The following is a 15,293-nucleotide window of genomic DNA, read 5'->3' as shown; positions in this document are numbered from 1 at the left end:
AAAACGAATTTAAATTTTAAGTACAAATCGGCAATTTCATACTTTGACCCCTGATATCACACAAGGTGAATGACCATACTTAAAACACGACATTGTACAATGTTTGTATTGTCTACCCTTCAAACTGGAACGCATGACAGCTTCGAAGTAGACACAATCGCGGTATTAAGACAAACTCCTACGCCCATACAATATGCCATTAATAAATACCATTAATAAAATGTACTAAACATTTTAGTTACATTATTTAAAAGGTTTTGTACAATAGAAAAAGAACAACAATACATTGAGAAGCATTCTTACACTGACGCAGTTATGGTATATTATAAATTATATGAAGCGTATTTTAATAAGCATTCATAGTTAAAATTCATGTCTATAATTTGCTGCGTTCAATAATTTATTTTCAAGTATTTTATGTTTCAAATCTAAATTCCTTGACTTCTTCCTCTCGTTTTCCATTTGGAGTTCAAGTAATACTTTCCTACATAATATCTCGGACATCATTAATTCTTCTATGCATTTGTTTGTTTTGTTTGACGTTAGTGTTTCATCATTAGTTTGTTCCTGTAAGTAAAAAATATTATTGGAACAGAGACAGACAGCCGATCGGTAATAACAGTATGTTTCTTTTAGTTCTAGTCATTGTTATTACCTATGGAGGGGTTTGAAAATATTCTGTAAATTTTCATGTATGCGATGTATATTTATTATATTATTATATTATATCGATACATACTATATGATTAAAATCTACTTATTCAAAATATTTTGTGATTTTTCTGTTATAGTTGTTGCAAAGTACGAGCGCGCGTGGCCTTTATTTGTAGTTGTAATCGTAAATACACATTTTCGTTAGTGTGTGTATCTGACGGAGCGGTCAGTAGTGAGTGAGCCATCGCTCGAGTCACTTGTACTTATTGTTTCCACGTTGCTCTTGTTCACGAAGTACGGTGAGCATGTAAAATCTTAAAAGTGAAAGAAAACGCAAAGTAATTAATGTCAAGGTAAGACTTTTTTAAATTTTCAACTTGTGCCCAGATATTGATGTAGTAACTAATTTGTAACGCATACATTTATAGACTTAAAAAAACCATTCCCACACCGGAGGGAATGCAAAGGTACATTTTAGATTCGGTAAAGTTCGGTTCGTGGAACGCGTTTGGTATTTTAAATTTTTTGCTCGAAAACTATAAGTCGTATCAAAAAAGTTTAAAAACAAATGTTTAAGAAAAATACCTATCAATTAAAACATATTTATTTATTGTTTCCAGGGACGTGTCATTATTACCCGCGTGTACGGCTTACTTCAAGAAGAGTATAGTTTTATGAAAGCGAACAATGTGGATAATGGTGATTTGAGTCCTTTGGCTAATATAAGGAAACGTACCACTAAAGCTATAGGGATCAGTGAACGAACTGTAATTGCAATTTTAAAAGTAGAAAAAGAGCTGCCATCTTCTTCTGTTAGTTTTACTTCACCTATGAAAAAAACTACGTAGGTAAGAGATAAATATTAAATTTGAATTAAAAAAAAATAATCGAAAAAAAGTGCAAATTTTCCAAAAAAAACAAAATGTGAAAAATTTCCATATTGTGGAAATACCCACATTGGCAAATTTGCGATCAATTTGAAAGAAAATATTGGTTTTCATGGGTGCTTAAACACATTACGTTCGATAGTAAATAAATAAGGCTACAAATGGAGATAAATTGGGAACAACAGAGAAGCATTACAAAAAAGACATGAATCTCAACTTTGACGTTCAAATTTTTTTTAAAGATTTTTTTGGTTTAATTTTTAGTTATATTGTTTGTTGTTAGTTTTCATTTTGTGTAGAGTACTGTTTATGATTACATTTCGTTTGTGTTTATTTAAATTTTCTACCTGTAAGTAACTATTATTACTAATGTAAATTAGAAGTTACTTTAACAATTTTGTTTATTTTTTATTAAGACCACTCCTAATAAAGCAATTAAAAATACTTAAAATATCAAAATGGGTGAAATCCATAACTTGAATTAATGATTTTTTGTTTGCAAACCGTACTTGCTCTTACGTCTACATTGACACGTATACAGATTGGTCACTCACACAAATAAGGGCGGCGCGCAGTCTTACTTTGCAACAACTATATGCGATGTACATTTATTATATGTACCAAAGCATACCACCATACACCTTTAATGATCAACTTGAGTAAACCAAAAGGTTTTAACAATATTAGTCCAGTTAATAATTAGTAATTTAAAAGGCCGAAAGCTCTTATGCCAGCTTAGAAAATGAGAAAAAGAAAAATATCCTATTTAAAAACTACAGAACGATTAAAGATACGTACGATCTTCTTAGGCTCTTCTAAATGTTGAACTTCGATGACCTGTAGAAAATAATATCAATTAATCAACGAGTTTGCATAAATGATGATAAATTCTGATAAGCTATAGATATAATAAAGAGGCAATAGATAATAGAAAGAAGCTACAATCGAAAAACAACAAAGTTTTTTTTATTTCTGTATTGTTGTACTTGTGTAGAGATTTTTACTTCATTTGCCCAGAAAGACCTTTGAATAATAAATATCTTGTTCTTTAAGTCGTATCTGGAGTCCTGTGCACTACCTCCCAGAAGCCTCTTCGCTTTAATATAGCGCCATCGTCGGCGTGTGGCAACATGGTATCAAGGTCACTATCGGTCGCAGCCCAAAGAGACTGTTTGACTTTTTAGAGGTACTGGAGTACATGCTTATAGATATTTTTTTCAAAAATCTCAGTTTAAGTTGGTGCGCGAGTAGTGCGTCTATGTACCCTTCCATATTGACACGCAATGTAATACAATATATAACCAGCTGTTGCGCGATAACGATGAACTCGGAGACGCGCGCGATTTTTCAAATAGTTTAACTTTGCATTACCCTTTCACAATATACTTATTCTGGCCACAAATACTGTTACAATTAAAAATTAAAAATAAATCTATTGCAAATAACATTTATTACTTTTACAGTGTGTTAGTTTAATACATAAATATAAAACAATTTAAAGTATAACAAGCTTATTCGAAGTAGTCCCCATTGGCTGCAATACAGTCCTTTAAACGTTGAGGCCAGTTATCAATAGAAGCACGCACTCTTTCCATGAGAACATTTTTCACTGCCAATCGTACGGATTGTTTTAGGGACTCCAAATTATCATGGCGTTTAGAGCAAGCCGTACTCTCTAAAACTGACCATAAATCATAATCCAGCGGATTAAGATCGGGACTAGACGGCGGCCAGTCTTCAACTCTGATGAAGTCCGAAACGTTCGTTTCCAACCAAGACTGCGTAGACCGAGCTTTATGACCTGGCGCCAAGACTTGCTGGAAGGACCATTCTTGATTATGTATATATTTTTCATGGTGTTGTTAAGGGGCTTCACTACCTTCTCAAGAATGGTATCTTGATACACTTGTGCCGATGTTTTGATACCTTTTTCACAAAAGTATGGCTTAGTCACTCCTTCATAGCGAATACCCCACCAAATCATCACTGAAGTCGGATAGTGCCCACGTTGTACTCTGTCGACTAATTGGGAAGCTTCCTTAGAGCTTTGAGCATAAATACGGTCATTTTGTTTGTTAAAATGTTGCTCAACTGAAAAAAATTCTCATTCGTAAACAAAATTTTTCTATGACCTCCCTTTGCGTACCGCTTCAGTAGTTGTTTCGATTTTACCACCCTATTCTCTTTTAAATTAATTATCAGTTAAGAAATGAGCAGTACGTCTCTTATAGGCTGCAAGTCCTAAGTCATCTTTTAAAATACGCGACATGGTTCTAGGTACTATCTTCATCTCCCGAGATAAAATCTTTTGCTTTCGGACAGGATTTCTTCGAATTCTTTCCCTTACTGCTTTGACCACCTTTTTGTACGAACACTACGTGGACGGCCAGATCTTTTTCTGTCACAAACAGAGGATTTATGGCCAGACTAAGTATTAACCTACTAAAAAGAAGACTATTTTGTCGTTTGAACTCGTCATTTCAGACTGACTTTACAATTTTTCTTCTATGTCTACAATAAATACCAAATAAAATAGGAAGTGAAAAAGATTTGAGGGAGTGCATATAGAGTCCCTTCTTTATTTCGCCTGGTCGTGTTTTATGTAATTAACACCACAGTTGGAACAATATAAATTTTATTGCTGTAGCGGCATAAAGTAATTACATTAAATTAGTTATTATCACATTATAAATTATTTTTATGTTTTTCATATTTGGCGGTAAAAAGGTATTGTGGCACAGACTATCTCCTTTTTCCCACATCTCGTGCGTTCCGGCTTACGCATAATAAAACGCCACACCACCCCCCTACGGAGAAGGAGAATCCGCAGAAAAAGAGAAAAATTATCATAGGTCGAAAGGTTTGGAGAAGTGGACTCTGCGACCTGACCGGGTGGTATATTGAGGTGTATGTGTAGGAGTAGCAGTTAGAGGTGCCGAAGGCACGAGTGGACATGAAGGGACATTAGTAGCATCCGGTTGCACTGGTTGAGGCACAGAAACCCGCGGTGCTGGTGCTGGAACGAGATCTACTAAAGAATGCTCGACGAAAGCTGGCTTAATTCTGTCGACACTGACCGTCACCTGTTTCCCTTTTACATCAATCGACCACGTTTTTCCGTCCTCGGCTCTAGATATAATTCTATGAGGACCAGAGTAAGGTGGTTGCATTGAACGTCTAACCGAATCCTCCCTGAGCATGACATGAGAGGCGGTGGAAAGATTTTTAAATATGAAAGGTGATGGTTTAGTGTGTGAGGAACATGGAGTGGGACGCAATTTAGACATACGCTGTCTTAACTTTACGACAAAATCCGTCGGGTCCTCGAAACCAGAAGGACTGGGAGGTACTAACAGTTCCCCTGGAAGCGTTAATGTTTCTCCGTAAAGCAATTCCGCTACTGTTGCTTGTAGATCTTCTTTAAAAGCCGAACGCATTCCTAATAAGACCAAAGGTAATGCATTCAACCACGAATCATCATAACACATCAGAGAGGCCTTTAATTGTCTATGCATGCGCTCCACGAGCCCATTGGCACAAGGGTGGTAACTAGTAGTGCGTATACGTTTAGTACCACATAAATTAGTAAGGCGTCTGAAAAGGTCCGACTCGAACTGTCGTCCCTGGTCGGTAGTGATGACAGCAGGTACTCCGAATCGAGCAATCCAACCGGCTACAAAGGTGCTCGCCACTTCTTCTGCTGTTATTCCGTGCATAGGCCAAACTTCGGGCCATCGAGTGTAGCGATCCACAGCAGTCAGGCAGTATTGGAAGTCAGAACAAGATGGAAGAGGGCCTATGATGTCAATATGGACATGCTTCAGTCGAGACGTAGGACTGGAGAAGTGTCCAAGTGGAGATTTTATATGCCGCGTCACCTTACTTCGCTGGCAAGCAACGCAGGTTTGGCACCAATAACGGCAATCTTTGGCAATGCCAGGCCACACGAAACGGTCTGAGATCAATCGAATGGTTGATCTAGTACCAGGATGGCTAAGATTATGTAGCTGAGCAAAAATCTTCTTTCGCATAGGTTCCGATACAAATGGGCGTGGTCGCCCTGTTGACATGTCGCAGACCAAAACAGTGTTTGTGCCAGGAACTACGACGTTCTCTAGTTTTAGAGAAGAATTCGCATCGTTACGATACTTTTTCAATTCGTCGTCAAGTTTTTGGCAAGCGGAGAGAGCAGAATGGTCAGTTTCAAAACTAACAGCTTCGATGCGGGACATGGCGTCCGCCACCGTATTGTTCACCCCTTTTATATGGACAATGTCCGTGGTAAACTGCGAAATAAAAGACAGTTGATTTAACTGTACCGGAGGAAGCCTTTCGCGACGTTGCGAGAACGCGTAAACTAATGGCTTATGGTCCGTATAAATCGTTACGTGCTGTGCGGCTAGGAAGTGTCGATAATGTTGCACACTCTCATATACCGCAAGAAGTTCTCGGTAGTATGCTGGCCACTGGCACTGTCGGGGATTCAGCTTTTTACTAAAGAAACCCAGGGGTTGCCAAGCATCACCGACTTTCTGCTGAAGGCAGGCACCAACGTGAGAACTGGAAGCGTCGGTGAAAAGCCCTAGTTCAGCGTTAGGCAAAGGGTGTGCCAACAGAGCTGCAGATGACAAGCTATCTTTACAGGCATTAAAGCATTCTTCGAGCTCAGGTGTCCAAGTGATCGGTGTGAGACCTTTACCTCCAGTGGCCACGATCGCGTTGACTAGCGGTGCTTGTAACTTGGCCGCATTGCGCAGAAATCGGCGATAATAATTAACCATCCCAATAAAACGACGGAGTCCTTGTACAGTCTGTGGTAGAGGAAAATCTTTTAGAGCTTGAATGCGCTCTGATGGTGGTTGTGTTCCGTCGGCGGATATTCTGTTTCCGAGAAAAGTAACTTCAGGAGCACCAAACACGCATTTTGCTGGATTTATAACGATTCCGTAATCTTCAAATCGCTTGAAAAGAGTACGAAGGTGTGCAGCATGTTGAAGAGCATCACGGGAATACACTAATATGTCGTCAACGTACGCAAAGCAAAAATCGAGACCTTGGACAACTTCGTCTATAAATCTTTGAAACGTTTGGCCTGCGTTGCGCAGACCAAAAGTCATGTAATTAAATTCATAGAGTCCGAAGGGTGTTATGATGGCGGTTTTACAAATATCCTCAGGCGCAACAGGAATTTGCTGATATGCCTTAACGAGGTCAATTGTACTAAATATACTACACCCAGATATGTTATGGCCGACGTCACCGATATGGCGAACTGGGTACCTGTCGGGTATGGTACGTGAATTCAAAGCACGATAATCGCCGCAGGGTCGCCAGGTGCCGTCGCGCTTAGGGACCATATGAAGTGGAGAAGACCACGAACTTTTCGAAGGTCTGGCTGTCCCGCACTGTACCATATCATCAAAAACCTTTTTGGCCTCTTGAAGTTTTTGAGGTGCCAGACGTCTAGGACGACAAGAGACTGGGGCGCCCTCAGTGGTTAGAATATAATGAACTGTGTTATGCTTCGGCTCACGAATAAGTCCTGGTGGCTTCGTAATGGACGGAAATTCCGTAAGAAGTGCACTAAATTGGGATGACGGAGCGCAGACAACTTTGACGCTGGTCTGGTCTAAAACAGCGACGGCCGCAACGCATGACAAACCGGTAATGCTATCGACGAGTCTCTTGCTGGCACAATCTGGCAACAACCGATAGTGCGCCAGAAAATCGGAGCCGATGATGGCGGTGTTGACGTCAGCGATAATAAATCGCCATTGAAATGTGCGGCGTAGCCCCAAATTAAGCGCCATTTCTATGTGACCAAAAGTGCGTATCTCACTACCATTGGCAGCCGCTAACGTATAGTTTGAACGTGCCGGCTTATTTGCTAACCACTGATATGGATAACAGGAGAGGTCAGAGCCTGTGTCTATTAAAAAACGGCGCTTGGTTGAGCTTTCGGTGACAAATAATCGGCGACTCTCCTTTAAGCAGTCAGACGTCGCCATCATTGACTGCTTTTGTCGTTTTCCGAAGGTGGCGGCGGCGTCCAGGTACATGGTTGAATACACTTAACAGCTTTAGTATTAAATTTCCTATGGTAAAAGCACATTTGAAGCTTACCAGGCGTTTGTGAGCGTCGTCGCTGGTTTGAGAAATCCCGGGTCTTATTTCTACCGCGCTCTGCAGTAAACACAGCAAGCTGACGCGTGATCTCATCCAGACGCCGTGTGATATCTTCTAACGAAGGGGGGGAGACGGCAGACGTGCTTGCTGAGAAAACAGCAGATGAATGAGGTGTGACCATACCAGGCGAAACTTCCAAAATTTTGTCCGCTAGCTCAGCGACTTTGTCCAGCGAGAGTTCTGATTGGGCGGCCAAAATTGCTTGGAGATGTTGTGGGAGGCGACGCATCCATAGCTGGCGAAGCAAATTTTCATCAGTGAGGGTTTTTCCTGCCAATGATCTAAGATAACGTAAAAACTGCGAAGGACGGCGGTCACCCAACTCAACATCACTGACAAGTTGCCTGACACGTTGCTCCTCAGACGTGGACAACCTACGGATCAACTCGGATTTGAGGCGACCATATTTGTCCTCAGGTGGTGGTTGGAGAATAATGTCCTCTACCTCCCCAATAACTCGGGTATCTAACTGAGCAATCACGTAGTTAAATTTAGTCAGGTCAGCGGAGATGCCTGAAATCGAGAATTGTGCCTCTACCTGAGCAAACCAAATTGCAGGCCGATCAGGCCAGAAGGGAGGAAGTTTTATGGCTACTCTGCATACTGAGGTAGGTTGAGGAAATAATGGGTCTGTGGGGGGTGGGTCCGTTTTATCAATGCCTTGCATTTTAAGTTTTTGTAACTCAACCTTTAGGATGGCATTTTGTTGTAGTAACAGTGTATTTTCTTCTCTTACTAATTGTTCGTTTGCCTCCATAATTGAACACTACGTTTACAATTGTAAAAAAATAAAAAATAAGCATTTATACAATGTAACAACTTAAAAATAATAATAATAAGTAAAGAGGAAATTGAAAATTAATGATTATGGTAAAAGATGGCAAAATACTGACTATAAGAGACACAGTAAAACAATGAAATAAAATTATAGTAAACAAGAAAATAGAAATTAGTCAAATACAGATGTGACGTTAGGCACCGACTTACATTTCGTGACTATTTACTCTAAAGCATTCATGTTGATAAAACCTAAAACTGTAATTATTTTGCCTCGTAAAAACAAATATTTCCTTACTACTAATCGTACAATAATACCTTAATATTATTATTAACTACAATGTTATACAATGAATTGGCGGAGCAATGAAGGCCCGTTAACAAAATATGATTAACTATTGTTACAAAAGGAACCTTTAAATTAAATTAAAATTTTGTTTTTCTTGTTTTTTTATGTCGACAAAGACAAAGCTGTTATATATGTAATTATGTAACAAAATTAAAGTTACAGTATAGGCGGAGAATATGAAGAAGTATTAAGATTAAAATAAAATAAAAAATATAAAACACTTCACTGAGTTAATCAGAAAACACAAAAAAAAAAAAAAAATAAGTTCCATGTTGTGGAATGCCGCACCAGGTGTTTAACCGCTTGTACTTGATCACTCTGCTGTGCGCGGCGATGCTGCGCCAAGTGTATATGGTTTGTAGACGATCTTGCCTGAATGCTGTGCCAGGTGTATATAGTTTGTACTCGACCTTGTCTGGATGCTGCGCCAGGTGTATATGGTTTCTACTCGATCTCGATTTGTAACGATCAATCACGTCGGGGTCACCAATGAGGGAGTGCATATAGAGTCCCTTCTTTATTTCGCCTGGTCGTGTTTTATGTAATTAACACCACAGTTGGAACAATATAAATTTTATTGCTGTAGCGGCATAAAGTAATTACATTAAATTAGTTATTATCACATTATAAATTATTTTTATGTTTTTCATATTTGGCGGTAAAAAGGTATTGTGGCACAGACTATCTCCTTTTTCCCACATCTCGTGCGTTCCGGCTTACGCATAATAAAACGCCACAGATTCATAAAAACCTCTATTCTTACACAAAGTTGATATAGGTACCACGACTATCCCATTCCGTCCGCTACCTATAAACGACCACTTACACTAATAAGAACAACTAATTAAAGTACAGTGAGATTAACATTAATTAGCTCAAACTAATAAAAGTCTTCACTAGATGCCCTAATTGTGCCTTCACAGTTGGCTCCTCACAATCACTCGTTTAGTTTCCAAAAGTTGCTTTAATGAGCTCACAGCTAGGCAATTATAATTAATGCTTCTGAGTAATTACAGTTTTGATTGCTGTAAATGCAATTTGTAAGCGAGCATTCTTGTTTCAGTCTCAAACCCGGTCACCGTCCTCGCCGAACCCGTCACTTGCGACGAAGGGCTTGATGAGTAAATTAGTCCATAGACACAGTCCACTGAGTTTTTTGCCAGGTCTTCTCAGTGGGTTGCGTTTCTGATCCGGCTTTAGATTCTGCGAAGCATTACTCTTGCTAGGGCCAGTGATAGCAACACTTCCGGTTTGAGCCCCGTGAGCTCACCTACACGTTAGGGTGAAGCTGAAATAGCCTCTGAAGGCTATCAGCATAGGTAGGGAAAAAAAAGCTTGAAACTACTCACGGTAGCCAGGTCGGGAAATACTTTGGTATCGCGAGGCGGCTTGTCATTCTGTGAAATTTATAAAGTGCTATTTTTCAAGTCCTTGCACCAAAAAAGTGGTTGGTTAAAATGGTAAATGCAAATGAAAAATCATAGTAATTATGTATCGCATACAGAAATTTCATAAAAACTTTTTAGGCTAGCGAAAAGCAACATCTCGATCAATATATAGGTCTGCTTTATTTTTGTTACCTATTATACATCAACAAAGTTCTCCACTAAAATTATAACCATGTATCAGATAGACTAGAAAAATATTAAAGAAAAAACCTGGGGCATTATAGTGGACGTATGACAAAATTTATAATAACATTTTCAGAAATTTTCTACCAAATACGAGGGTTTTTAATTAGAAGATGAAAAAAATGTACCGGCATGCTATTTGAGTCACAGCCCGAGCTATCAATATATCTATTTGATACGCATAAAGTGACGTCATCTTGAGGGCTATCGTTCTCTGGATTATTAGGGATCATTTTTGATGAAGTATCCATATCACTAGTTTTGTGTTTTCTATTATACATTTTTAAGAAAGCCCATTGCGCTTTCAATTGTGCTACCGTTCTAGGCTTGCCTTTACAGGCGGAATTAAATCTGAAATAAAATGAAATAAATTTTCATTGTGATTATTTTTGATAAACGATTTCTATAGCGATGAAATAACATCGTGTAATAAATACAATTTTAACAATTTTGTTTTTTTTTCGGTTGTCGTTGTGTCCGTTTTCAGTTTTTAAAATCTTTTTTTTTTTAATTTTATATTTTTGCCCATATATGTATATATTTTAGTTGGTTTTTTATTACACGATGTTATTTATTTATCGTATGAGTCGTTTGTGAACACATTTGCAGTATAATATTATTTTATCTTAAAAAAATCGATATCTGCATACGGAACTTGAACACCGGGATAATCGCAATGTTTGATGCTAGTGCAGGGCTAGTGTTAAGCAATGGGATTATTCCTGTGTCCTTAGTCTTTAGCCACTACGACCTACGTCATTCTGATTGGAAAGTTTCATTAGCTGTGACTATACTAGCTACCATTAGCTGATACTATACTAGTGTGATTGGAAAGTTTTATTAACTGATACTATATACTATAAATACTAGTTCGTATTCATATCCAAAGGTCGTCAATGATATTTATGCATAGAAAATCATACGGATAAATCACATGCGATCCTCTGGCCGAAAATTAGGATTTTCAGCACTTCGGAAACAAGAGACTGATATAAATACTATAATAGTTACATGTTAAAGCTTATGTATGTATGTATAAAACACCCAAACAAATGGTTTATAAAAGTATTTAAAAATATATTTAACTTACCTAAATTGTAGATCTTCCCATGATTTCTGTTTGTTTCTATTTGATATGTTATCAGTATTTTTGTTTTCGATGTACCGTAGATTTCCTCTGACTAGTTCTTTTAATAAACACTGTAGGGAAGAATAGCATGTTGTATTTTTAGTTAAAATCTCATGTTTAGTGGCAAAACTTTGGTTTGTTCAGTCTTTTCATTTGCATTACGTGATTGAGACGTTCCATTTGTCCCACTGATCTCTTTTTATTTATTTATTGCTTAGATGGAAGGACGAGCTCACAGCCCACGTGGTGTTAAGTGGTTACTGGAGCCCATAGACATCTACAACGTAAATGCGCCACCCACCTTGAGATATAAGTTGTAAGGTCTCAGTATAGTTACAACGGCTGCCCCACCCTTCAAACCGAAACGCATTATTGCTTCACGGCAGAAATAGGCATGGCGGTGGTACCTACCCGCGCGGACTCATAACAGATCCTACCACCAGTAAAATCGCTAAAGATCGTCGTATTAATGTGCATTATACTTTACTGGTGATAGGCGTCCTACCGTCAGTCCGTACGAGTAGGTACCACCACCCTGCCTATTTCTGCTGGGAAGCAGTAATGCGTTTCGGTTTGAAGGGAGGGGCACCCTTTATACTGTATTGTGACGTTAGAACTCATATCACAAGGTGGGTGGCGGCATCTACGTTGTAGATATCTATGGGCTCCAGCAACCACTTAACATCAGGCGGACCGTGAGCTTGTTCACCCATTTAAGCAATAAAAAATAATCGTAAAACATTATTTTTGTATTACGATTAATTGTTAATGTATATTATGACCGTAAGGTCTATAAATAGTTCCGAAACAAAATGGGAATAATTTCTTACATAAAGTAAGCCAACATTCATTTATCTTTTTTACTGTTTTAGAAGAAGATTTCTAAGTAAATGAGGGCGTGTGCTTAAGACATAGTCTAAGCTTGAAATGTTCCGAGTAAAAAGATTAGAATACAGAAAAAAGTAAGAACATAATAAAAAATAAATTAAATTATATAAATTGGATATTTCATGCAGCCGTTATACAATATAATTGAGACTTCCACTTCTTATCTCAAGGTAGGTGTATTCATGTTAAGAATTCGATGTATTCGATGATCTCTGGACGCCAAATGGGCTGGAGTTCATTAACCTAACTACGGAATTTAAAAAGACCTAAAGAGTTCATTCGCGACAACGGCAATCATATTATTATGGCTATGATCCTGGCATTTCTAGTACTCATGAGTGACTATAGCCATTTACCATCAGGTAGGCCGTTAGCCGATATTTTTCAACAGCGGCCATAAGAAATGTGAGAGCTGTATACAGCTCGTGTTAAGTAATTAAATATTAAATATCGATACGCGCATTAATTACTGCCCACTGAGTTTCTCGCCGGATCTTCTCAGTGAGTCGCGTTTCCGATCCTGAGGTAGATTCTGCGAAGCATTGCTCTTGCTAGGGCCAGTGTTAGCAACACTCCGGTTTGAGCCCCGTGAGCTCACCTACATATTAGACTGAAGCTGAAATAGCCTCTCAAGGCTATCAGCATAGGGAGGGGAAAAAAGTCACGATAGTGGCCAACTAGATGTGCATGCATTTTAAGTGTAGCCTTTAGAGGTTTTAAGAGGCGCAGGACCGAAAACCACCAACACGTGTTAGCTTAGTAACAAAAAGTAACATAAAAGGTAACAATAAATAAAATTAACTTTATCCTCTGCAATCCAATTCTCGCTTCGTTGTCTCTTCTTATTATTTAAATTAAACTCCATTATTATAGATCGTATTAATAAGTCGTGTTTGACAATTTTGACGTAAGGTTTGTTCATTATTTTTTGTAAAAATATGTTGTCAAACCCGCTAATAACAGCTTTTTAGCTTTTGAATTCACTAATTATTTTGGTTAAAAGAGTTTGTCATGATTTTTTAATTATTTCAGACACAATAAAAATTACGTATTTAATAAGCTTAAAATATATAAATCATAATGTAATTATGTAATTTACGAACCAGTTGATGGATTTATTCGTGTTTAAGCATAGTAAGGTATAAAAAATTACAGTGAGACAGGTTTAACTAAAAATACAGACAAGACAAAAAAAAAAAACAAAAAAAAATTTTTGTTGGTTTTCTTCGACCACATATCTCAAAGTGAGTAGGTAGTTATGTGTGTGGGCCGTCCCAGGACGACATTGAGCACGTTCATTCTATCTAAAAATAAGAGAAAAAGAAAGTAACCCACGCGATACCAACAGAAGTTTGATTCACTTTTAACTTTTTTATTGCCCATGTAGGCAGATGAGTATACGGCCCACCTGATGGTGAGTGGTTAGCGAGCGTGTGGGAAAATATTGAAACTTGTGGAGCGCCAGCGTTAATGATGACGGTATCGGAGTAACAACCGTCTGCAACGACAGTGATGCTCCACCCATTCAAAAAGCAAGCGATTCACCTGTAGTCTCTCGGGGATTCCGTAAGATGGGAACTTCGACAGAAATGCCCTATGCCAGACCCAGGCCTTCGCGATATCCAGGTTTACAGTGATAGCCCCGTACTTGCTCTCTAAGGCTTCAGCACACCTGTTAGTAAGGTGTACAAGAAGATCGCCAGCTGAGCGATCATCACGGAAAGCGTACTGTCGGTCATTGATCAACTAGCGATCCTTAAGATACTTCAGGAGTTGCGTATTAATATTCGTTCATCACCTTGGAAAACAAGGAAGTTGTCGCGATAGGCCAATAGCTTGATGGGTCTTACCGCCACAGCAGGGACGTAATCTGGCCCACTTGACTTATGTACGTCCAGGAGTCGGAGCTCCCGCCTAACTACATAATGTGTGAACCAGATCTCCGGCAAAAAACTCAGCCTTCTCTTTCGCAGTGTGGACCAGACTGTCATCGGAATTGCGTTCAGACGGCACAGCACAAGACGAGCGCGGCTCCCGAAGGAATAGCTCTTTAGTCGCTCGCCAATTCTTGGAACATGCGCTGACTTCGCCTTGGAAAAAAGCTTTCTTGTAGGATCTAGAAGCGCTGTTATATTTCCACCTTTCCTCTGAGACGTTAGAATCCCGACGTTTCCTGTCATCATCATATGCCGCGTAAGCGGACTGCTTGAGGCGTGCAGTATCCCTACTGGCATTGTTATATCAGGGTCTTCTGCGACCCCCAATGGGCACTTCAGAAGGAGGAATGAACAAATCCATCCACGTTTATAAGTCAGTCCCCACAGACGTCAGGATCACCAGAGAAAAAGCAAAGCCGCCCCCTAGGATGCGTAAAATTCACGCAATATTATAACAATAATATATATATATATAATGTATATATGATCTGAATATAAAACTTTATTAATATCTTAACATTAAACTGAGTCTGAGTGTCTCTTTATGATGCTGATATTATTATAAAAGTAAAAAAATTTGAATAAGAAGATTTTAATTTTAAATTTCAATGTATCTTACTTTCAGCATATTTTTCATGTAATGTCTTAGCGAAATGGAAAAGCTTTTGAAAAAAGGACACGATAATTCAATCTCGCCTTGAAGTAGCTTACGGTAAATAAATGTAGTTAATTATACTGTGTAAATTTAAAGAAAAACAGTTTCTAAATTTTGTACAGAGTAACTCATAGCAAAAATCATTATAGTGTGTACATTCTTGGAATGGCTATAAGCAAGCTAAGTATCTAATGTTTTAT

General features: G+C 38.5%; 1 protein-coding gene across 1 annotated transcript; it reads right to left on the bottom strand.

The window, feature by feature from the left end:
• Positions 1-296: 296 nt before the first annotated feature.
• On the bottom strand, positions 297-13,434 carry LOC101737608 (uncharacterized). The gene is made up of 6 exons (XM_004933121.4): positions 13,304-13,434; positions 11,575-11,684; positions 10,613-10,835; positions 10,203-10,250; positions 2,340-2,378; positions 297-567 (listed from the first exon to the last, which is right to left on the bottom strand). Exons 1-6 carry the CDS (start codon positions 13,421-13,423, stop codon positions 364-366), a joined length of 744 nt encoding a protein of 247 aa, XP_004933178.2. The 5' UTR covers positions 13,424-13,434; the 3' UTR covers positions 297-363.
• Between the last annotated feature and the right edge of the window lie 1,859 nt (positions 13,435-15,293).

The sequence above is a fragment of the Bombyx mori genome, chromosome 1 (assembly GCF_030269925.1).
Source record: "Bombyx mori chromosome 1, ASM3026992v2".
NCBI lineage: Eukaryota > Metazoa > Arthropoda > Insecta > Lepidoptera > Bombycidae > Bombyx > Bombyx mori.
Note: the sequence above shows the minus strand (reverse complement) of the source record. Positions and strands in the feature narration are given on the sequence as shown.

Coding starts and splice junctions, on each gene's coding strand:
- LOC101737608 (XM_004933121.4), bottom strand. CDS start 13,423: ATGAACAAACCTTACGTCAAAATTGTCAAACACGACTTATTAATACGA. Junction 11,685..13,303: donor ATTGGATTGCAGAGGATAAA/GTTAATTTTATT, acceptor TCTTCCCTACAG/TGTTTATTAAAAGAACTAGT. Junction 2,379..10,202: donor TATTTCCCGACCTGGCTACC/GTGAGTAGTTTC, acceptor TATTTTCTACAG/GTCATCGAAGTTCAACATTT.